The 23,226-nt window shown below is 34.9% G+C and overlaps 2 protein-coding genes across 3 annotated transcripts in view; both read left to right on the top strand.

Annotated features, from left to right (window-relative positions):
* The window catches only part of LOC117109836 (chromodomain-helicase-DNA-binding protein 1-like), a 32,587-nt gene extending 18,013 nt beyond the window's left edge, over nucleotides 1-14,574 (top strand). Inside the window, exons 17-38 of one of the 2 annotated variants that reach the window (XM_033252272.1) lie at nucleotides 216-360; nucleotides 1,058-1,210; nucleotides 1,727-1,798; nucleotides 2,179-2,328; nucleotides 2,879-3,027; nucleotides 3,573-3,669; nucleotides 3,916-4,005; nucleotides 4,919-5,086; nucleotides 5,371-5,555; nucleotides 6,019-6,060; nucleotides 6,291-6,433; nucleotides 6,622-6,748; nucleotides 7,511-7,661; nucleotides 7,877-7,990; nucleotides 8,727-9,020; nucleotides 9,377-9,511; nucleotides 9,785-9,963; nucleotides 10,343-10,454; nucleotides 10,894-11,015; nucleotides 11,793-11,915; nucleotides 13,256-13,357; nucleotides 13,912-14,574. In XM_033252272.1, the coding sequence (XP_033108163.1) occupies nucleotides 216-360; nucleotides 1,058-1,210; nucleotides 1,727-1,798; nucleotides 2,179-2,328; nucleotides 2,879-3,027; nucleotides 3,573-3,669; nucleotides 3,916-4,005; nucleotides 4,919-5,086; nucleotides 5,371-5,555; nucleotides 6,019-6,060; nucleotides 6,291-6,433; nucleotides 6,622-6,748; nucleotides 7,511-7,661; nucleotides 7,877-7,990; nucleotides 8,727-9,020; nucleotides 9,377-9,511; nucleotides 9,785-9,963; nucleotides 10,343-10,454; nucleotides 10,894-11,015; nucleotides 11,793-11,915; nucleotides 13,256-13,357; nucleotides 13,912-14,209 (3,151 nt within the window). In that variant the 3' untranslated portion in view covers nucleotides 14,210-14,574. The remainder of the gene's footprint in view (nucleotides 1-215; nucleotides 361-1,057; nucleotides 1,211-1,726; nucleotides 1,799-2,178; nucleotides 2,329-2,878; nucleotides 3,028-3,572; nucleotides 3,670-3,915; nucleotides 4,006-4,918; nucleotides 5,087-5,370; nucleotides 5,556-6,018; nucleotides 6,061-6,290; nucleotides 6,434-6,621; nucleotides 6,749-7,510; nucleotides 7,662-7,876; nucleotides 7,991-8,726; nucleotides 9,021-9,376; nucleotides 9,512-9,784; nucleotides 9,964-10,342; nucleotides 10,455-10,893; nucleotides 11,016-11,792; nucleotides 11,916-13,255; nucleotides 13,358-13,911) is intronic. The other variant, XM_033252281.1, reaches the window with a different exon arrangement.
* A 3,489-nt stretch (nucleotides 14,575-18,063) lies between these two features.
* LOC117109828 lies at nucleotides 18,064-23,226 on the top strand. The gene is made up of 2 exons (XM_033252260.1): nucleotides 18,064-18,150; nucleotides 20,674-23,226. The coding sequence occupies exon 2, from the start codon at nucleotides 20,674-20,676 to the stop codon at nucleotides 21,697-21,699; it is 1,026 nt and encodes a 341-aa protein (XP_033108151.1). The 5' UTR covers nucleotides 18,064-18,150; the 3' UTR covers nucleotides 21,700-23,226.

The following is a 23,226-nucleotide window of genomic DNA, read 5'->3' as shown; positions in this document are numbered from 1 at the left end:
TGGGGGAGGAGGTTGAAGGAAAGGCTGTGGTGTTACTTATGTTCTAAGGTTTTGGTTCTTCTTTTCGTCTGCTTTATTATCTTTTTCAATAAGATTTGGTTAGATGTTTTCTAAGCAGGCTTGGTGAACTTAAGCTCACATGCTTTTAATACGCACCTCATTCTCATTCTGAATCTTCCGCGGCCATGTGTTGACGCTTTTTAATTTGTTTCCAGGTGGATCCTAACAAAGAATTTCCTTGCACTGAGCAAAGGAGTAAAAGGAAGCATCACTGGTTTTATTAATCTGGTTATGGAACTAAAGAAGTGTTGTAACCATCCATTACTGGTTAGACAGGAAGATGGTCCAGTTGATCTGCAGGTAAATTATTATTTCATCAAGCTGAAACAAGCCCTAACGCTCTGTCCACTCTATCAAATTTTGTGTGACAAACAACTGATTTGCCCATATTAGGGTGTAATATGACATCATCATTCCCAAATATGGTCACATTACACAAATTTTCACATATAATTTGATAGTTTGGACAGTACCATGTTGATACAATGGCGGATAAAAGTGGGGGGGGGGGCCACCCACATTTTTCAAAATTGTAAAAAATTAGAGAAAAAAAGAAATTTATTTTCAAATTTTAAGTCTAGAGGTTCCATAATTGTAAATTTTCTTACCTCACCCCAAACATGGTGGGGCTGAGGTGGTATAGACACTCCATCTGCCAAAGTCCCTTTCTGGGTACCCTCTATTTCAAATTTCTGGATCCACCACTGTGATATTTTTGTGAAACCATCTTTATTTATTCACAAGAACTTGTACTGATTTATGCCTCACTACTCTTTGCAAGTAGATCAAATTCGGACTCCTTATTTTTGTTAGCCTCCAGTGATTGGCTAATTCTGGTTTACCTCATTAATATGCATATGAGAGCCACAATGATAGTGGTTGCTCTTGATCGTCCACAGAATGGTTCAGCCAATGTTTGCCACTTTGAAAATTAGATAATAAAAATAAAAGTCAAAGCAAATAAACTAAGCCAATTCCTACTGCTTTATATGTGCAGAAAATTATTCGTATGAGTGGGAAGCTTGTATTGCTAGACAAGCTGTTGACGCGCTTTCATGAACGTGGTAACCGCGTACTCATCTTCTCACAAATGGTTCGCATGCTGGACATACTTGCTGATTACCTTCGGTATAAACATTGGCCATTTCAGGTAAGCATTATGATTTCTTAAGTGTGATTTTCATTGAATGTGAATGTAGTAACAGAAAAATAACATGTAACCTATTATTATCAAGAAAAAGTATCCTCACAGAATCGGATGCGATTGACTGATATCTTCCAGTAATAGACTTGATTTCTCTTTTCCAAAAGTGCTTTAAGATGATAAATCAGTGTGGTAGTTTGCACTGCATCATTCATCTGGGTGCAAAATAAAGCAGTCACTGAATCTCCTAAAACAACAAAAAATATTGACCCAACATTAGTGTATTAAAGCTATTTATGCTGAGATGTCTATGATGAATGTTAGTAGTACATGTTATACAAAATTTAGGCCTAGGAGGGTCAAAGTGATTGACCATAATGTACCATCTCAATCTCCACATAATTCGTTCAGTGGTTTATTGTCTCTGAATTACTGCATTGGTATATTGCCTATTGCCACTACAAGGCCCTTATGATGTACCAACATCTAATCATATTTGTATGTTTCTGCTTGTACCTACAGAGGCTAGATGGATCAGTGGGTAGTGACTTAAGGAAGCAGGCGCTAGACCATTTTAATGCTGAGAAGTCACTTGTAAGTCAGTATGCCTTGCATTTTTCTTGCACAAAGATAATTATTGATTATAGTGTGAAGTATTGATAATATTAGTAGTTATAATAATCATTTTTTTCTTATATAATGCATTATATGTGTAATACTTCACAAAGCAAAAGACAGGAAAAGAAATAAAGGAAAGGTTTCTTTAAATTCTGAAAACAACACAGAAATCACTAAAATGAGGCCAAAAAACGGGTAACAAAAACAGGACAAGTTAGATTTACACTGTTTTACCTAAATGCACCATTCTCACTATCAAACCATAATGTATGTAAAATTAGATATTCATACCTAGAAAGAAAGTCACTATGTAAATAAATAAACAAATAAATAAGATGTAAGTGGTTTCATTACAGGATTTCTGCTTCTTACTGTCGACAAGAGCAGGTGGACTCGGATTAAATCTGGCAACAGCCGACACAGTTATCATCTTCGATTCAGATTGGAACCCACAGAATGATCTACAAGCCATGTCAAGAGCACATAGAATAGGCCAAAGAAAGCAGGTAAACCTAAACACTGCCCTCTAACAGGGATTAAACACTGCTCTTTATCAGGGATTAATATTATTAACAAGCCATGTCAAGAGCACGTACAATAGGGCAAAGAAAGCTGGTAAACCTAAACACAGCCTTCTGTTAGTTTTGTCAAGAGTAATAAATTCTTAGCCTGCTGTCTTCCCTTTACATATCTCAATAGAAATTAAGAAAAAGACAAAACCATTTATATCACATATATTGCCACTGACATCTAGATATGTATTCATTTGATCCCTTCAAATCTGACTAGAAAATCAATAAGGAAAAAAGTGTGTTCATCATCTTCTGCACCAATCACATTTGACCAAAAATTTTATATTAACTCAATTTATATAGGCTTACTTTCACTTGTCCTAAATACATCCCTGGATGCTACTGGATATAGATCATTCCTGTTTGCAGCACCCACAATTTCCAGAAATTATTTATACATTTTCTTGGAAAACTGAAGTTAATGAGAGAGTGTTATTCATTTAATATTTTCAAAACAATAACCTTTACTTTGTAATCTTTGCAGGTAAACATTTACAGGCTAGTTACAAAGGTGAGCGTAGAGGAAGAGATAATTGAAAGGGCCAAAAAGAAGATGGTGTTAGATCATCTGGTGATCCAGAGGATGGATACCTCTGGCAGGACAGTTCTTTCAAAGACATCAGCACCTGCTAGGTAAGGACAAATGTATTATAGTTTAAGTAATTTCCACATTTTTCTGTATTACTGTCACATTCAACGGCAAGCACAGAACTTGCCAATTACTAGGTGGAACAATGCATCATGACACAGCCAAGTAATTTAACCAGCAAGCAAGTGTTATACTTAGTTTGTAACTGATGATTTGTTGCAAAATTGATGGTGTAATATATGTGAGAGAAATAAATGTATATGATGCTGTCTTAACTTAGTCTTGTTATTGGTCCTGTAAATTGAAGTTGTGACTTAACTAAAAAGCTTGGACTCTGTGGTATATTATCCTGGGAGCAGAGACACTGGCACATTCTTAAGGCCAACTCAGACAGCGTCGTACGACGAGTTAAACTCAGACCCGATAATGTGCGTCGGGGGTAGTTGCCTCAAGACTGTCCAGACAATGAATCGCGTCGGGCTGCGTCGTACGATGCTGTCTGAGTTGGCCTTTAGAGATATTGATGTGATACACTGACACTCTTCAATTTTACATAATTTGTATAAATTGATATATTTTAAATTTAAAGTAATACACCATTTACCCGTGAGGAACTCTCTCATATTCTCAAGTTCGGAGCTGAAGAGCTTTTCAAAGAAGCTGACGGCGAGGAGTCGGAGCTACAGGTAAGGATTGTTTTTTTAGTAACACTTTCAATAGGTGACAGCAAAGATTATTAACCCATGCTACAGGTGCGTCTAATGCCAATAACACCTGCTACAGGTGAACCATAAATGAATAACACCTGTTAACATAAACAACACCATTGTCAATTTACATCTGCCCTTCATTGAATTTATTGATTTATTTAAGTATTGAATTTTTATGAAACATTTAAAACATTTTTTTGTGCAATATTTTTCTTTTTTTAGGAGTTTGACATTGATTCTATTCTGGAGGGTGCTGAGACTCATGAATCTGAAAATGCTGTTGCTGGTATGGAATTCCTTTCCCAATTCAAGGTGAGCTCTTTTTATGAAAATGAATTAAGAAGATTTATGTAATCTTTAATGTCTTATCAAGTTCTGTATAATATTACTGAATAATATATATTTTGTATAATTTTTTTTTTTTTTTTTTTTTTGCAATAATGATTAAGTCTCATTTTTAATTTCTTGTGTTTTTCTTCCTAAGTATTATATAGTATTATTATTTATTATATCTTCAATTTTAAATTGCTGTTTCTCTAAGGATGGATTAACTAGCTTGTGAGCTACAGCGATTTTAATTGTTTTTGTTAATCCTTGCCTCCATAGATTTTCACTTTTATTCTGTATTGAGATTTTTAAATTTTTTTTATTTTATTTTACTGTATGTGCAAATTGTAATGTGATTTTTATAAGGTTAAATAAAGAATGAATGAATGAATCACAAGGCCTCAAAGTACTTTACAATGTGAAATTGAAAGCCAAAAACAATCTTGGCTTTATACAAAATTCTCAACCATTGTTTGCCTAATATCTGTCTCGACTAATTCACTTTTGCTTGACTTTATAGACGTTTAGTGAAACTCTGCCTTGTTGGTCAAATGAAGCTTGCCATCCAAAAACCATTATCAGTGATAAAAAAAAATGAAAATTGCCTTTTTGATATTCTTATTCTCAACATTGTAAGCTTTGAAATGATGGGTCGTTTACTGGAATCCGCTTACTATTGCCAAAGTTATGAGAAAAGTATGAAAGCTTCTCAGCACTAAAGTGTACAATTCTGCAACATTCTTATGCTAGTTACTCAGTTTAACATATAGCGATAGTGTGCTAGTTTTGGGACGGCAAGCCTTGAATATTTCTGTGTGCAGTCACATAATCATGCCTTCAATCACCAATACATTGTTGAGGCTTTATCTCATCAAATCGTCCATATCTATATCTGCAGGTGGCCAATTTCTCAACAATGGAAGAGGAGGAAGAAGTTTCGGAGATGGGTGCATCCTGGGAAGACATCATTCCACTGGAAGCACGGAGTAAAGTAGAAGAGGAGGAGAAACAGAAGGAGAAGATGGATTTTTATCTTCCTCCTAGAGTGAGAAAACAAGTGCAAAATGTAAATTGCATGAACTCATTACTAAAAAAAAATTATGGGAAGAGACAGACATTGTTAGATTAATATCTCATAAATACAATTTAGCTTCTAATAGTGGTGGGACTACAGTAGAAATGATTTGGTTGAGATGTCTGCTGTAGTAGTGGCTGACCACTCTCTTGCAACATCAAAGAAGTGGTTGACAATTCTTTAGTGGTATCAAAGAAGGGGTTGACTGCCTGCCAGATGTAGTCTTAAACAAATTGGTTGTTTAAACTCATTTTTCTCAAAATTGTTTATCCTAGATGTCCTATCGTGATAACAGTGATTCTGAGGGCTCATCAAAGAAACGAAAGGGTCGACGTTCATCAGGAACGAGCAGCGAGTCTGAAGATAGTGACACAGGCAAGAAGACCAAGCGTCCACGGGGAAGACCCCGAACTGTACCACGCGACACCATTACAGGATTTACAGATACTGAGATTCGACGGTAAAGGAATTTTAATTTAATGTAAAATTTTCACTCAACATTATTTTTCACATTACAAGAAACTACAATAGAAATTAAAGTTTGCTAACTTAAAGTCTGCACAAAAATATATTGTGTAAAAAATTAGAAATTCAGAAAGCCTGCATGTGTGAAATGTTAGTTGGTACTAAAAATTAAGCACATTCACAGTAGTTAAGAACAAGACTTGATAAGGTTATTATTTGTTCTATCCTTATTCAGCATATATAGTGTCCTCTGTATGGCAGCTTGTTTGTAGTATTGTGTATTTTATTGTGTATAGTATTCATTATTGACATTGTGCATTAATGGCTGTTTGCAGATTGAATCTTGTACAATGTGAAATAGAATTCATGAAGCTTAAGTTTTTTGAAGTACTATAAAAATTAAATATTTTTTTTAAAAATCACCATTTGATTTCGATGTGGAACATTTTGTGTTGCAGGTTTGTTAAAAGTTATAAGAAGTTCGGAAGGCCTCTAACAAGGTAGGTCTGCTTCTGTTACGTGTTTAATAGGATATTAGATTAAAAGTATCTTCACCTCCAACAAATGTGGACAAGTAGTGGTGCCAGTCGAAGAGTGGAGGCCATGAGGGTCAGCGCCCCCAACGAGAAGAACTCAGCAATCACTAATCATTTTGAGTTCTTTACAGTGAACAGTGCCACTGTATTGTGTATATAATAATAAACTCTTTTTTTTTTCGTCTATAATCCAGGCTGGAAGCAATAGCCGGAGATGCTGAGCTGCAAGAAAAATCACAGGCTGATTTAAAAAGGCTTGGAGACACGTTGCACAATGGCTGTAAGCGTGTAATACAAGAATATGAGGAGAGGTTAAAGCAAGATTCAGAATTTGATGGTATATGGACAAAATTGGTTATTTATAAAACAAAGCATGGATTTAGAGGGAGGATATCAATAATCATTGATGTCCCTTTATGCATTTAATAAATACAATCATTGCTGTATATTTTTTACCCAAACATTAATACAACAAATAAACTTAATTATTAGTATAACAGTGTATTTACAAAATTTCTTTATTAGGTAAGAAGCGAGGCGCCACCTTGAAACTCTCAAATGCAATCATCAATGCACCGTCAGTGATGAAACATGAGGAGGAGTTGGAGCCATTGGCTGCTATGATACCAGCAGATCCAGCACAAAGAAAAAAGTAAGCAAAACAAACTTTGACACATGACCCCTGCACACACTGCTTAATTTTCAGCTGTTGAAGATGCTCACACAGAGTAGAACAGATTTGTTGTGGATGACGGCCAATCAACCAACAGACGATGCAGTGTGTACCAGGCATTATAGAATTGATATTCTGATTCATCAAACATTCCCTCGATACCATGAAACACTCTAGAATTAATTTGATGTTATTGGATCAGCCATTGGAGCATCTGTTGGCTCTCAAAATTGAGGCCTCGTCTCAGTCTGTTCTAGATTTTACAAGGGTGATCTTTGACCACAAACTGTTTACATATTAGTCAAATTCTGTATTCTATTTTCTAAATGTTGGGCAACTTTGGAAGTAAGATGTGTTTGTCAACTTTTATGGGTTATCCCAGTATCAGGTCTTTTTGTTCAACTCTGTTTTGTATTGTTTTTCATTGCATTTTTTATGCTGTACATTAATTTTGTACATTGGTGTATTTTAATGTTTTATATTTAAAAAAATGAGACAGAATGACTGTTGATAGAGTTGATATACAGGATATATACATTGACCTTTATCTAAATGCATTCTAGTAACCACCTTTTTAAAGCATATTGCAAATTTTATCAATGAAAAATATGTTTAATTCTGTCAGATTATAGATAATTATTTCTTTGACGCATTAATTAGTAACTTGCAACTTTGGTCATGATTTTTTTTTCACATCGTATATCTATATAATAGCCTTAACCTATGAATTAACTTTCTCAGGTATCAGCTTTCCTGTAAGTTGAAGGCAACAAATTGGAATGTGGATTGGGAACCTGAGGATGATGCTAATTTGATTAAGGGAGTTTATGAGTATGGTTTAGGTAGCTGGGAAGCAATCAAGATGGACCCACAATTACATTTAGATAAAAAGGTAATTATAATTGGAATCATTATCAAAAATACATTGTAGTTTCATTTCTTTTCCTTTCTTTGACTTTCCCTTCCTTTTTTTTCCTTTTCTTTTGAAAACTAATTTTATTCCTTGCTTTATGAAAAAAAATGGCATTAGAAATCTAATGAAAAATGGCATTAGAAATCTAATGAGAATGTAACAGTTGACATATAATCACTTGTTGTTTACATCAGATTCTTCTTGATGATCAGAGTAAAAAGCCCCAAGCTAAGCAGCTGCAGCAAAGGTCAGAATATATCATAAAACTGCTCAAAAAGGAAATGTTGTCCGAACAAGAGTTAAAACAAGTAAGTTATTAATGATAACAAAATTATTTTAGTTAGTTTTGTGTGCTTTTCTTTTTACCTAAAATGCCCTTCTCAATCATTCAGTAGTCAAGTAACAATAAATAAAACCTGATTACCAAGTATTTATGTGTTTTGTTTTTCTTTATTAATTGCTGCATCTAATTATGTACCGATCTTGTCTGCTTTATGTGAATTATTGACATTGTACTGAAATAATGATTTGTTTTTTTATAGTTTTTTGCTAAGCAGTACAATTTTCTGTATTTTTATATAGACTAATAAAAATTCTTGAACTTTGAATTATTTAATGGAATAACCAAAAAGACTGATTTAAAGATGTATTGTCCATGTAAAATACCAAAAAACATAAAAATGATTTTTGAAATCAACTTGCGCATTTTGAAGTAACATAAAAATAATCAAATTGAACATAGAAATTAGTGTATTTAAAACATTTTTACCAATTATTTTACAGCGAAAAATTATAGAAACACTTCCATTCCCTGAATGTGTTATTATTTTTGTTATAATTATCCAGTTTAAAAATCAGGGTAAATCAATTCAATAATTTGTATGCTCGGTTTAATAATTTTTATGTTACTGCAAAATAAGCAACTTAATTTCAATTTTTTTTTTAAATGCTTTTTTGTTATTTTTAAGGGACAATACACCTTTAAAGATATTTTATATCATATGCACCCACCATTAAGTATTTCTTTCCTCGTATATTTTTTAGACAAAGAAACGAGTGAAAGACAAAGAGAAGTTAAAAGCAAGCAAAGTAAAGGAAGCAACAATTAAATCCAAACCAATTAAAGGAAAAATACCAAAGAAAAAACGAAAAGGATCTGGAAAGGTTAACAGCGATGAAGAGGACAGAAAACGGAAGGAAAATTTAGAAGAAGGAGAAATCCCAGATGATGATATGGATGATGACAGCCCACCTGCAAAGCCCAAGAAAGGACGTCCTAAGGGGAAGAAAGGAAAAGAAAACAAGGAAGTGAAGGAAGAAGATGGCGATAAAAAACCTGTATGTTTTATATTTTAAAATCATGAAAAAATTACATTTTAATTTTAATTTACATGTGACACAGTTTATTTGTGATAGTTTTTTTTTATGCAATAATATACGCCGACGTAGTAATAATGGCTAACGTAAGTGCAATTCAGCGTTTTTTTTGAGAAATAAAATTTCATTCGTCAGACGGCACCACACCACCACCGTAGTTGCGCAAGAGATCACGCGGCGCTAATGCTGCTTTTCAATCCCTATTGTAGCTTGGACTTGCAATAAACTTTATTGTACCAATATACAGGAAATTATGTGAGAAAACAACCATGGATAACTTAATTGATTTATGCTTTTCATTCAACTGTTTCTTTCAGATAAAACCAAAGGGTGGCGCAAGGGGCAAAGGTAGCCAGTCAGCACCCATGCATTTCACTGCAAACACTCTACCAGTGCCACTAGTAGAGTTCATTGAACCTGAAGGAGATCTTGATGAGACAACATTCAGTTTGGTATGTTCTCAAACACTCCAGTGCTAAACCATAGGTTTTTTTTTTTGGTGTGTGTTTTTCTAGACAATTATTGGCTACGTGAATGGGGAATCACGAGAACAGCTTGATGGAATTGAACCAGGATGACAGTTGGTTCGTATGTCTCGGCACATACACACACTGGTTAACTACAACCCCATAGCTAATCTGACAAAATGGGATGTACAATATACACTACTAGATGGAAACTGAGGGAATTTTTGCTATATAGAAAGTTTTGTTTTATTTTTTTAGTGTAAAGAGAGAATGCGACCAGTAAAACGAGCACTCAAACTGTTGGACAACCCACCTGAAGATGTGTCAGAAAGCGATCAACTGAATCACACACGTCAATGCTTATTGAAGATCGGTGATCGTATTAACGAGTGCATCGCAGAATTCACAGGAGCTGAAAAAATGTCAGAATGGAAGGGGTTAGCTGTTTATTATTAATATTTTATAGTTTTGTTTTTTATATATATTATTTTTTTAATGCATTTATTTTGTCATATATAAAATATAGACAAGTAGAAAAAGTTCAAATGTAAGTGTATAGGAAATAATAATTAATTCACAGTTTAGCTTTGTTGTCAAACCTAATTATTTTAATATTTTAGTATAGTTTTCTTTTAATTGTTTAACACTTTGACAATATCTAATTATTTAATTACACAATTATCTAAAATTCCAAATGAATTGAATATTAGCTGATTATTTTATTGATAAATTCACTGACTTATTAATTGACTGTTTAATATACTGACTGATTGATTGATTGACAGACTGATTGAATCATTGATCCATTTATCACAGGTATTTGTGGACATTTGTAGCAAAATTTACCGAGTTTGATGCTAAGAAACTTTATAAATTATATAAGCATGCAAATAAGAAAAGAGCTGACGAGAGAAGCAAAGATGTAGAGGTGAGGAACTTCAACAAAAACTATAAAAAAAATAATTATTGTGACTGTATAAGTATGCTCTAAATATAGATTATGTTTACCTTTATCATCATTTTCAGATCTGTGTCATCATTTCACACATTCATCGTCATCATCATTGTCATTTAATTAAGTGCATCAGTAACTTCATCATTGTTGGGCTTCCTTCATCATCATCATTGACATCATTACTATTTAGTAAAGTGGTCATTGACATCATCAGTATCATCACCACAGTAATCTGGAACATCATCACCATCTGTATCATAAATATCTTCATTAACACCAGTCACGTCAGTCTAAAACATTTTAGATCAAGAATTATGAGGCCATTCCAGTTTAATGATGATGATAACAACATAATGTAGACAAAAAATGCATTGCCAAGTGATTCTTCAATTGTTTTTGCTTATTTACAAAGACCAAGCCAACCAAGCCTACATCGGGTGCTGTATCAAAGAAGAGGCAAGGAGAAGTTCATCCAAATGGTCCTGGGACCAAACGTTTACATTCCAGTGGTGATTCTAGTCGAGATCGTGACAGGTAGGTCAAACTTCAGTTTCTCCATTATGAATTTGTTATCAAATGTTTCATATTTTGTTCAAGCTGAAGATGCCTTTTAACTTGCAGGTTCATCCAGTATATGCCATGTGTAGTGTGCTGCCAACCATTAACAACTTGTGGATTTTGTTTGTTGTTGTTTTCATTGCCTTTTATCTTGTTATTTCTCTAATTTTTTTCCCACATGATTCCCCTGAGCTGAACAACTCACCTCTCTACTCACTATGTTAGGATACGTGAACACTAATGTGTATAGAACATCTTTCCGGCCAGTAGCTTATACTCTACCTTTCATGTTTCATCCGTAAATATATATTTAATGCCATTTAATGTCCAGACTATAAAATTTAATTTGACAAAAACATGTGACATTCCTAAATATGGTCATGATGACATCATATCATGACCATATATAGAAATGTCATGACTATATTATGGGCATACTACTGGGGTTTTTTTTATATTGTGATCAGAGCTTTATATTCAGTACACTGAAACAATGTAGAGTAGGTTACTATTAAATGCAGATAAATAATTCACATTCCTCAAATTCAAAATTTCTCTGAAAATGAATTTTTTATTTTATACCCAACCCAACATAACGCTCCACTGAATCACCAGCTTAAAAACAGTCTTCAATTAAAAACCATTACTTAATCAGATGCTTTGTACTCACAACACAATTCAGCCTTCACTCAAACTTACACTCAGTTCTGTACTGAAATTGTGTTTGTTTTTCTTACACTGATCCTGCTTTAGACATATACCAGTGTCAACTGGTAGTGCAGCTCATTATCACCCTATTCGAATCCCACCACCCTTCATCAAGAGACCGCCCCATAATGACTATGGGGAGAACATGGACCACTCCGCCAGGGATAGGTAACCCGCCTACTTTTGACTTGCAAAATAATTTTTTTTTTTAATGCAGACATTTCATTTCTTGCTCTGCTTTCACTGATCTTACTTTAGCATTATAGCCATCACCCATTGTCACTGGATTATTTCATTAGTCTAATTCATTCTTATTGCATAGCAAATTATCTGCAAACTGTAGTTAGCATTACATCTTTGTGAATGATTAGTCAGCAAACATCTTTTACTTAAAATTTCTGCTGGATTCTCTGCTTTATGTATGAGCAATCCTTATTCAATGTCACTCTTAAGAAAGTGTGACTTGTCGGTAGAAAGCATAGTTATCTCGCTTTTGGTCAACTAGGGGAAGTTCTCTCTATGCAATATGCATAATATCTTACATTGCAATGTTATTTAAATAACTATATAGGATTTATCCTGCACCCAAATTGAAAATACTCTGCAACACCTAATTTATAAATATGTTAACTGGGTTCCAAAGTCTTCTGCAACTTCTGGGAATCTCTGGAAATCTGGATGGCCTTCTGCACTCCCACAAGCAAGTAAGAATCTTCCTGAAAATAACCCACCTCCTGCAAATTCATAATATTTGCATGTTTTCACTGCTTCGTTATCAGTTATCTCACGGAAGCCTGTGCTAATGGGTATCACTAATGCCAGCAAAATGAAATTAGATGTGTAAAAAAGCTCATTTCCCAGATCTTCCAGAAATTACTTCTTCCCCTGTGTTGATGTTTACTCTGGCCCTCCATAGTCTAAAAGCCTGGTGGAGAATGCACTGGTGTTTGAAGCCAACATGGTCCTATGAGACTGACGTAATGATGCTGTGACCAGTGTTCAGTGGGTGTTGATAGGGCAATGCTCATACAGAGCATGGACAAAGAAGTCTTAGGAAAAACCATGTCTATTTCTGAAATATGGTATATGAAAAAATGTTGCTGTCAATTCCAATCATAAGCCAGAGTATTGCGCATATAGCTTTTTTTCACAAGAAGTATTGAGCAGTTCATATTTTAATATATATTTATTTTAGTTCTCTCCTATTGTACATTTAATTCTCTTGCATGGAATGTGCAGTGCTGTAGTAATTTAATTGCTAAGCAATTGCTGCTTACTTTTTTGTTTTTTTTTTACTTTGCTTTCCCATGCATGGCTGTTAAAGTTGAGGCAGGTGAATGGGAAGCTTAATACACCTGTCCTAATGGTGCTAACAGTAGCATAATTTTGGTGGAAAGACTGCTAATTTTGCACAACAATAAAAAAAAAAATGCTTACAACAATATAAAGGTAGCTCTTTTACTTTGGCAATATATACTTAATATCAATTACTCCTTTTTTGCCTCCAGATCTGACTTTCACTCAAATCGTACCCATCATCACGACAACCACTGGTATGATAGGGAAAGGGTTGGAAATTATGGAAGAGATCGGGATAGAGAGGACAGTAGGTGAGTAAGCATCAGTATAATCAATTTGCATTTCATTACTGTCCTAAGAAATTTTTTTACTTTTGACTATTTCAACCTTACCTGAAATCAATCAATGATGCTGTAAATCACAGGTGGGAAAAGTGCAGTCTGCAGCCCACATGTTCTCCCTCAGTTTTTGTTGCAGCTCACAAAAACAAATTAAAAACCATCTCTGGCCATAAAACAACTTATCTGTAAAAGTAATATTAAAATTGAACAAAAAGAAGTGTAAAAACAGTGCATAAAGGTTTTTGCAAGCACACTAGAAACATAAGCGTTTTGGTAATAAATTTTAAAAATTCAATGCATATCAATGTTATGAATTGAAATATTCGCTCTTACTTTTTAAAATTTTCTGGAACCGCCCCTGAATATTTTATTGTTTTATATTAGTAGTTAATTGATTTAATGAATTTATTTTTTCTATTTTCTCCAATGTTTTAACAGAAGTTATAACTACGGATCAAAAAAAATTTGTGATGTTGTAGTACTAGGATATTTAGTTAATATTTAATATACATGTATCTTTTCAGATATAGTTCAGACCATAAGCGTGGTGGTACTGGTTCGGGAGCTTCCAATACAAGTCGTCACCAATATTTTCGTGGTGATGACCATCGTCACCATAGCGAAAAGTCAGAATATGTCTCGCACAGTCAGCACCAAGCAGGCAGTCGAGACGACCGGTTTCATCACTCTCACACAGACAGCAAACGTAGAAAGATTGAGCGTTCTGACAAGCGCCGGTCTTCAAGCTCAGATCGCAAAGGAGACCACTGGGGTGGGGGAGATGCAAGCTCACCAAACAAGGCTAAAGGTCATCACCATTGAAAGCTAACCATAGTTAAATGCTGGAGCTATAGCTCCATGTTTATATCATGGTTTAAAAAAGCATAGCATGGCTGGCTATAAAAATAATGTACAGCGAATGTGAAAAAACCAGGCCGAATCAAATTCGCTTGGAGGAGATCCTAATAAATTATTTTCCTTCAAGATATAAATACAAACATCTATCAAAAATACTTATTTGATTCAAGATTTGAATTTCGGTGGGTATACATCAATACTTTGTTCAGTAATGTAAAACTTACCAATTACTGGAATTGTTGGTCGTATCCTGATATCTGTTACAATGTTCTCAAACAATTCTCCTTAATCTTGTATTTCTACAGTCAATATAGCCTTGTGGTTGTCAATTTCAGTTGTAAATGTTTTGTTTTTTTTATTTGTGTGTGTGTATTTCTTTTCACCTAAGTATAGTTCTTTGCAGTTTTTTGATGATATCAGCAATATAGACATTGGATTATTATGGTTTACATAAAAAAAACATGTATATACAAAATCAAGGTGGCATTATCACATTGTCATCTAATCATGTGTATTTAAATCATGAATTTATTATCTATTGATATACATCATTGTAAGCGAAATAGATTGATCAAATAGCATAATATTTAAGAACGCAACAATGTTGTATACTTTAGATTTTAATCTCACAATTTGTCTCTCTTTGATAGTGCAACATAGCTGGTATTTTTACCCAGGTGTGAGCGAGAATCATTGATTATAAATTAAATTACTGTATTGTGTTAGCCTCTAAAAACCATGTTTTATCAATTAATTTTTTATTCATAATTACATTATATATCTTTTGAATATAGTTTATTTTTGTTTAATTCTATTTAAACTTTGTTGTGTCTGCAATGCTAAGATTCACTTATTTAAGTGTCACTTTGTCACCAAAAAGTATATTACATTTTTATCTGTTATATTCAATGAAAATGTTAACAGTGGTACATGATCATGGATATATTAATTCATAGGAAATTAGTGAACCTAACGTTCCTGGAAACTATTGCATACATATCTAAACATAATTATTTAATTTATCCTGAAAAATTCACAACTTTAAATAAATTTATTACACTCTTGTACTGCATTCATGATTGCAAATGTATTGTTTTTTTTAATTATTATTATTATTATGGTGCTTGATTGAGAAAGTTGTGTTTATTAATAGATTGGGGTGGTAATTATCTCAAGTTTTCACCAATTTTTGTTCTTTTTTTGTAAACACACCCTTGTCTTCCTTAGCTCTTCCAATTAATTCTGTTTATTCTTTAAATTTCCCAAATTTGGATAAAAAAAAACAACCTTATTTTGCAAACATAAGGAACAAAAGTAAATAAAGTACTGTAATCAATTGTTCTGAGTAAATGCCACTTTAGCATTATTTATACCTTGCAAGTCCCCACTGGACAGGTCAAACCCCCCTGTCGGACAGAGCTTGTTGGGCAGTCAGACCATAGAAAATATATAAATAGGCCCACACCAAGCCAGCACATGTCTGTCACAGTCTGAGAGTGCCATTTCCGGCCATCCAGAGGTTGCTATTCAAATCTCATTTGGGAGGGGGAACCCTCTCTCAATCCCTTCCTCCAAGTCTCCCTGTCGGACAGCTTAGCCCTGTCGGACAGCTTAGTCCCCCCCCCCCCAGAATATATAATATTCTAAAGCCGCCACTGTTTGGGACACCTGCTACTCCATGAAACATAACTCCTGTTACTAGGAAATATTTCTATTTAGGCACAGCTGCTGTGGTAGTAGACACACATATTAACTCTACTTTATTGTTGATATGCAATTGTAACCTTAAATATTATTTATTTCAATGTACATGAAAATCAATTACTGTACTAAAAATTTAGTTGAATTCTGATCTCAATTAGATAGCAACCATCTTATGGGTATTTGATTGCTTGACATTTTTATGTTGTTGCTAGATTGGATATTGGATGCTAGAATCATGAGACTTAAATTTATGGTACAAACTGATTTGCTGGCCTCTAATCATTATTATAAGACTTAAAAATAAAATTATATTGTGCGTAACAATTATCAGTCAAAGAATTGGTAATGTCAACGATTATTGATTTGTAGCCCTATGAAAGTAATTGTGCACAGGGATTATCAAATAAGATGTGCAAAAAATATCCACATATATTGTGAGAAAAATTTTAATATAAAAATGAGAAATATATTTAAAAAAATTATGGAGGGATGTGTATGAGAATTATTTATTAAGATGTGTTTATTTCCGTAGTTTTGAGTTTATTAATCTTCTGAGAAGATTTTGAAAACCTTTCTAATTTTGTGCTATTTTGACTGACTGACATATTCCTTCAACTTAAAATGGGTAAAGTATGGGTTGTTTGATTTGTCTAAACTGTATATTTATATTTGGTTTTTTTTTTTTTTTAAATGTAAGGCTGGTGTTATGTATATATAAAAGTGTCTAAAGAGTTAGATACTAGTTTTGTATGGATAGCATTTTCTTGGAGAAAACGATGACAATTTTTGCCATGTCAGAACCAAGAATATGTCTTGCCGATTGTCAACGGTATAGAAGCTTTTGATTTGCGCAACAATTTTACCCTAGGACGGATTCACTTTTCCATGAACTTCCTGCGTTCTCCGCACAACGTAGATCATGTTCTAGATCGTCGTCTTACAATCAGATGCTCCCTAATATCATTGTGGATACTTGCTTGTTAATAACTATCTTTATATATATTTTTTTTTTAATGAATCAGAGAGCCCTCCAAATATTACTCAATCAGCTTAGCAGATTGTCTACATGTGATCATTTCTCATTAATCTCATTGGCTATTGGTAATAATTAGTTTTTATTATTGCCAACATATTTGTAAATGATGCAATGAGCCTCTACTATTAATATGTTAGTTGTGAATACTAAAAGAAATTAGCCATTCGGCTTAGCAGATTATCAGCATGTGATCACATCCTATAAATCTGATTGGGCATTATGGGCTTACATTTTATTTCACACAACAGTTGTTTAGACAGTGATAATTTGGTCAAGATACTTGATCAACATAATACTTAAATGAAGTATGAACGTTTCTGTGTGTCCAGCATTAAACGTTGGCACTGTACAATAGTCTGTACATTTACGCAGTGAAAATAAAAGGCAACATTTGTAAAAGAAAATCTTTTTTGAAAGTGCAATTTTTCAGTGGATAGAGAAATGAAGGCATCAGTGAGGCAATAATACTACCAGCAGACGTATGTGGAGATGCAACAGACATGCAGCTGTCACACGTCTTCGACTGATGGTCTTATTTTGCTTCTGAATTATTTGGCTTCTGAATTCGGGAGGGGGTTGGGTCCCCAAAGAGCTGAGCGTAAAAGGGGTCCAGAGAAATCAATTCAGGGGTTTTGAAGACTAGTCCCACAAACAGCGGTATCGCCAGAAATTTGCCGACAAGAGGTCCAACGTGTTCGACGGAGTGGTCCGAACAAAGGCGACGATGAAGAATCGGTCGACGGCCCGTAAATAAAAAATCCTTGTTAGGGTTCATGGGGAGAGTTTTTAAGGCTTAATTTGGTCCTAAATGTGCTTTTAGACCATAATATTAGGGATTGGCAATCGAAATAATGTTATTTTGAATGGTAAATTATTATTTTTTCAAATATTTGGTCCGATGACCTAGTCGTTCGTTGGAGGGGGAGGGGGTGGCAGGCCTGTCCGACAGGGGAAAAATAGCAAGTTCGCGAAACAGGGTAATAAAAGTCTCCCCTCGCAACAATATCCAAGGGGCGGAGCTTATTGGAATTATTTGCTGAACAATTAAAACAGCGCCATCTATATTTCGTTTGCGAGTGTACGTACGCATGCTGTTGTTTTGTTGGTTGTTTGAATTGTGCGAGTATTGTCCCTCAAAATCATAAAAAAAAAAAGTTACAGGAAGGTACAGTATTAGTATTTGCGAACAACATTTTGGCCTAATATAAAATCTGAATTTTCGAAAAATGTGACTGTAGGATGTAGGAAAGAGCTATACTGGTTGGCATCATTGACATTAAACTAGGCCTAGGCCTGCTGAAGTGTACACAATCTCAGGCCCCTCCTCACAATCACATCGACATCGTGGTGTAGCCTAGCTAGGCCTAATAGTATAGGGCCTATATTACTATAGAAACGTGTTTTTTTGGTTTTTTTTTTATCATCAGAGAGGGACTTAGGCATATAAAGTCAGGGCTAGGTTCTACTAACTAAACACCACTGCAGTGTGTCTGTCTCTTATACACATCTAGATGTGTATAAGAGACAGTGTTAACAGTGGTACATGATCATGGATATATTACCTATGATTTCACAAAATCGTTCCTAATTATCACAAAATGCATTGCATTATATATTTGCCAGCTTTAATCTCCGTTGATTTTTAATAATGTATGAAATTTGTCAGAAATTGATGGTCTCCAGTGATTACAGATTGATCTATATAATATGAAGAATGTTATCTATAGGCCTGCAGATGTACAGGACATAATAACGTTACTTTTTCAGGCCCAAACATACCCAAATTAATGAAAATTTAAATGAAATATTCATGAATTATGTGTTTAAGAAATCTATTATGTATTTAGACCCTCAAAATGCTACTTTGTCGCTTTTCTCACAAACCCCCTCCAGGCCTCTGCCCCTGGACACTAAATTTCAAAAAGTCCACTTTTTAAAACCTATTATTTCACTGAAATCGTTCCTAATTATTGCAAAATGCTATACTATACATTACATTTTTTTGCCTGCTCTTCTACCCGTTGATTTTTAATAATGTGCTACGAAATCTGTTGGAAATTATCAGCTCCAGTGATTGTAGGCCTACAGATGTAAAGGACATGAAAAATTATAATTTCACAGAGGTGGATTCAAGAGGGAGAACCCCCCCCCCCTAAAATTATAAAAGAAATGGAGAAAAAAGAAAAATCCTAATTAAAGTTTGAGTGCACCATTTCCGGCCACTGTGAGGTGCCACCACCCCACCCTCTATTTCTCCTGCTTTACTGTAGGTCCCTAGACAATACTCAAATGAATGAAAATTTAAATAGGATATTACACATTTTAGAAATGCATTAAAAGGCCCTCAAAATGCTAATTTGTCAGAGCTTCCAGAAGATTCGCCCCACCCTCGCAGGGATCGCTAGACAGTCGCCCATCGTAAGGTCTACTTCGGTTGCAAAATGCACCTCCCCATCGAAAATTCTGCCTATGGGCCTGTAGACGGAATAAGTTTAGAATAGAAACTTAATTACAGTATTAAAATCTGTTGTTCTCATGATTTCTCTCAGTAAAACTAAAATGGTAATATACTGTAGTTTAACTGATGTCAATAATGGCAAAGTATCTTCAAAATGAGGACGGCCCAGTAACACGAAGTTACTTTCTCAGTAGTTGCATATTATGAGTAAAAACTAGAAATTGCAAATTGCAAGTGAAGTGCTGCAAAGTACAACTGCATATAAATGTTGTTCAAGCAAAATTATTTATGCGAGTCAAGTGAAAATAATGAATAATAAAAATATAACAAATAATATGAGACACGACCCATTGTCTATATTAGAACTCAAAGTCGTAATTTTTCATTTTTGTCAAAAAGTGTCTATAGAGTGGTGAATTATGGTTTAGGTTTTTTTTTAATAAAGTTTCAAAAATTTCTATGTATGTGGAAAATGTAGTTGATTANNNTTTTTATTTTGAAGACTGCATGGTCTAGGAAGTGTACATTTTTTTATGGGGCAAGTTTCCAATGGCGGGTTTTCTAGGGGCGAGTTGACTGCCAAAGAGTGTTGCCAAAGTGCGAGCCAGCGTGTTATGTGATCACAAGTGCGAAACATCGCAAGTGTGAGCCAGCGAGCCATGGCGTCACGACAATAGATAGAGACGTTAACGAGTTATGCGAGGTATCGGCTGAGATTTGTGGAGTACAATTCAAAAAACAACTATAGGTCTAATAATGAATTATTGTGATGTTAAATAGACAATGTTAGCTATCAAAGAGCGACGTTGTTTTTCATTGGGACCTTCGTCCCTTCAAGGCTAGGCCTATACCATCCTAGCTAGTCTATGCCTAGAGTGCTAGCGCGACATGCGGGCGTTGGTACGAGTAGGTTAGTCTACAAACGTCGCCTAAAGTAATTGATTTTACCCGGCAGTCGTCTTAGGGACTTGTTTTTTGACAAACAATGACCTTTCAGAAGTCAAATTGCTGTCAAGAATATGAATTGGCTGCTTCGCAGCAATTAATGTTTTTTAAGCCCAAAAGTTGTCAAACTCTAAGACGGTTCAAACCATTCTCATTTCTTTAACAAATTTATACCCTATTTCTACATTTGAATGATTTTCATACTCTAAACATGTGTACCTGTCCGGGTAAATTATAATAAAATACTGATCACATACTTTCCTCTGTTTTTTTTAATATGTGCAGATGCCACAAAAGTATACAAGGAAGACTGATCGTGCATCATGGTCACATGAAAACATGCAAAAGGCAATTGATGCCTGTAGGAAAGGTGAAATGGGCATTAGGAAAGCATCTAAGGTTTTCAATATACCGAAGTCAACAATAGCAAACAAAGTGAAACTACCAGCAGACAGTGACATATCTGTTCAATTCGGAAGAAAACCATGCCTGGGAAAGGAACAAGAGGCTAAGTTAGCAGAATTGATAATTCAAATGCAAGGACATGGTTCTGGTTTAGCTAAGAAGGATGTCAGGTCTTTGGCATTTGAATTTGCTGAACAAAATCAACTTGTCCATGACTTCAACCAAGATACGAAGATAGCTGGAAGGTTTTGGTTAGAGGGCTTTTTAAAGAGACATCCAAATATTGTGCTGAAAAAGGCAAAAAATCTGGCAAAGGCAAAACCAAAAGAAGTGGTTGCCAAATACTTCAAACAACTTGGCAAGTTACTGGATCAAGAAGGAATGCATCAGACACCAGAGAAATTCTATAATGTCGATGAAATTCGCATTTCAATAACCAATAGCCAAGGAAAAGGAAAACGTTCTGTTGTGGGTGCAGAGAAGGATGAAAATGTAGCTGTGGTTGGGTGCTGTAGTGCTACTGGACACTACATCCCTCCATATGTCATTATGAAAGGGAAGTGCATGCAAGAAGAGTACAAAGATGGGCTGCCTCCAGGATCAAAGTTAGTCATGTCAGATACCTCTTCCCGTAACAATGACTTATTTCTGGACTGGTTAAAGTATTTTCGTAGACACTGCGTCCAAGGTAAAGTCCTGCTTTTAGATGGCCATGAATCCCATATCAAAAGCACAGCAATACTACAATACTGCATTGATAATGGGATCATTTTGGTTTCTGTACCAGGACATACCACTAGGTACCTCCAGCCATTAGATCAATCAGTTCGTAGATCTTTAAAAATAAACTTTCAAAAAAGTCACCAGTTTATTCAAGCACACAAATCCAAAAGCGAACATTACTAAGTACCGTTTCAGCTCATTGTTTGCTCGAGCATGGGCAAAGACAGCAACACTTGACAATGCAACCTCAGGTTTTTGTGCCTGTGGTGTGTACCCTTTCAATCCAGATGCGGTTCCAGAAGAAGCATACTTTATTACTGAGATGACAGAAAGCGCAAACCCATACCAACAGCAGGAGCAAGAACCAATGGATACCCAAAGTGAACAACCTGCATTTCCTGCTGCACCAATTGAAACTGATACTACACTACCAGATGCAGACATAGCTAGCACAAGCAGAGGAGTGTCATTTCAATATTTCGAACCACTGCCAAAAGTAAACAGGCAACATAAATCTAAACGCCAGAAATGCAAGTAGCAATGAGGTGAAAATACTACTGCAGTGTATAGGAAATTGAAAAATAAAAAAGAGAACAAGCAGATGCAGGGGTTCCCTGAAGATGCTGATGAAGCTTGTAGATATGCCACTGTATCACTGTCAAGGTTTAATACAATTCATTCATTCATTCACTCACTTTATTTCAGATTAATCCATACAAATTATACAGTCAAATATGGTAAAACCTCAAATAAGCTAAATCTTGACAAGAAGCCCATCTCAAATAGAGGGATTTGGCGGTGGGTGTCACATGACCTAACTTGGGTGTTGGATATAAACGGTCGACTGGCACAGCGGTGTTTTACATGGAGATTGCTTTGGCGGTCATCCCGTGTTATTGCTGTAAAGATCATAAATCCCAGTAAACTATACCAAATTGGTTGGAAATTAAACTTAAGAATTTTGCCTTAATGGTTTGCTAATTCTGTCCCCTGCACATCTACGGCATGGTTAGGTATGCATGAAGGTCTTTGACCCGCGAACTACACTGCGATGTTAGGGCCAGCTATGGGTTTAGGAAGGATCACTTAAACTTCAAAGCATACAATCCAAGGAGAACACTAGGATAAATAAATAAACACTATTTTGAACAATCGTATTGCCTTTCTTAGCCATTTACTTCTCACGTTAACAGTGGGTGGTTGTTTTCACAACCATAACATTATCTTTTCCTATGCCATTGCACTGTATTGTTTTTCATGTATACCCAAGTTAGGTCACGTGACCGCCTGTAAACAATCATCGCCAAATCTCTCTATTAAAGCCGATGGAATGGGCTCTTCTTTTTTCGAGATAGTAATTTACACACTGTACATGAATTTCAAAGAAACAAAAAAAGTAAAAACATGCTTGGTTTATACAGTAGTTTAGGTAATTTAATGCCAGTTACTACACACCATGATACTGATTGATGTTACAATGGCCCTAATTATTGTTTTACACAGTTAAACTTACCTAAGTCGGCTTTGCTTAACTCAAATAATTTCTAAATCAATCTTATTGTACATGCCAAATTGTGTATTTTCCATTAATTAATTAATCATCTGAGACAGTAAGTCGAACAGTTTTTCAATGCCATTTTGGATTCGACTTAGGCAAGTTGTAGTAGTAATTCCCAAAATTTACTGCATTCATTTTGAAAGGAAGCCCCC

Source organism: Anneissia japonica, unplaced genomic scaffold (genome assembly GCF_011630105.1).
Source record: "Anneissia japonica isolate Jap-2015-1 unplaced genomic scaffold, ASM1163010v1 scaffold1511_len2985839_cov193, whole genome shotgun sequence".
NCBI classification, from domain to species: Eukaryota; Metazoa; Echinodermata; class Crinoidea; order Comatulida; family Comatulidae; genus Anneissia; species Anneissia japonica.
The sequence above is the reverse complement of the archived record's forward strand: the minus strand, read 5'-3'. Positions and strand labels throughout refer to the sequence as shown.

Excerpts from the sequence above, each read along its gene's own strand:
- LOC117109828 (XM_033252260.1), top strand. The coding sequence starts at position 20,674 with ATGCCACAAAAGTATACAAGGAAGACTGATCGTGCATCATGGTCACAT.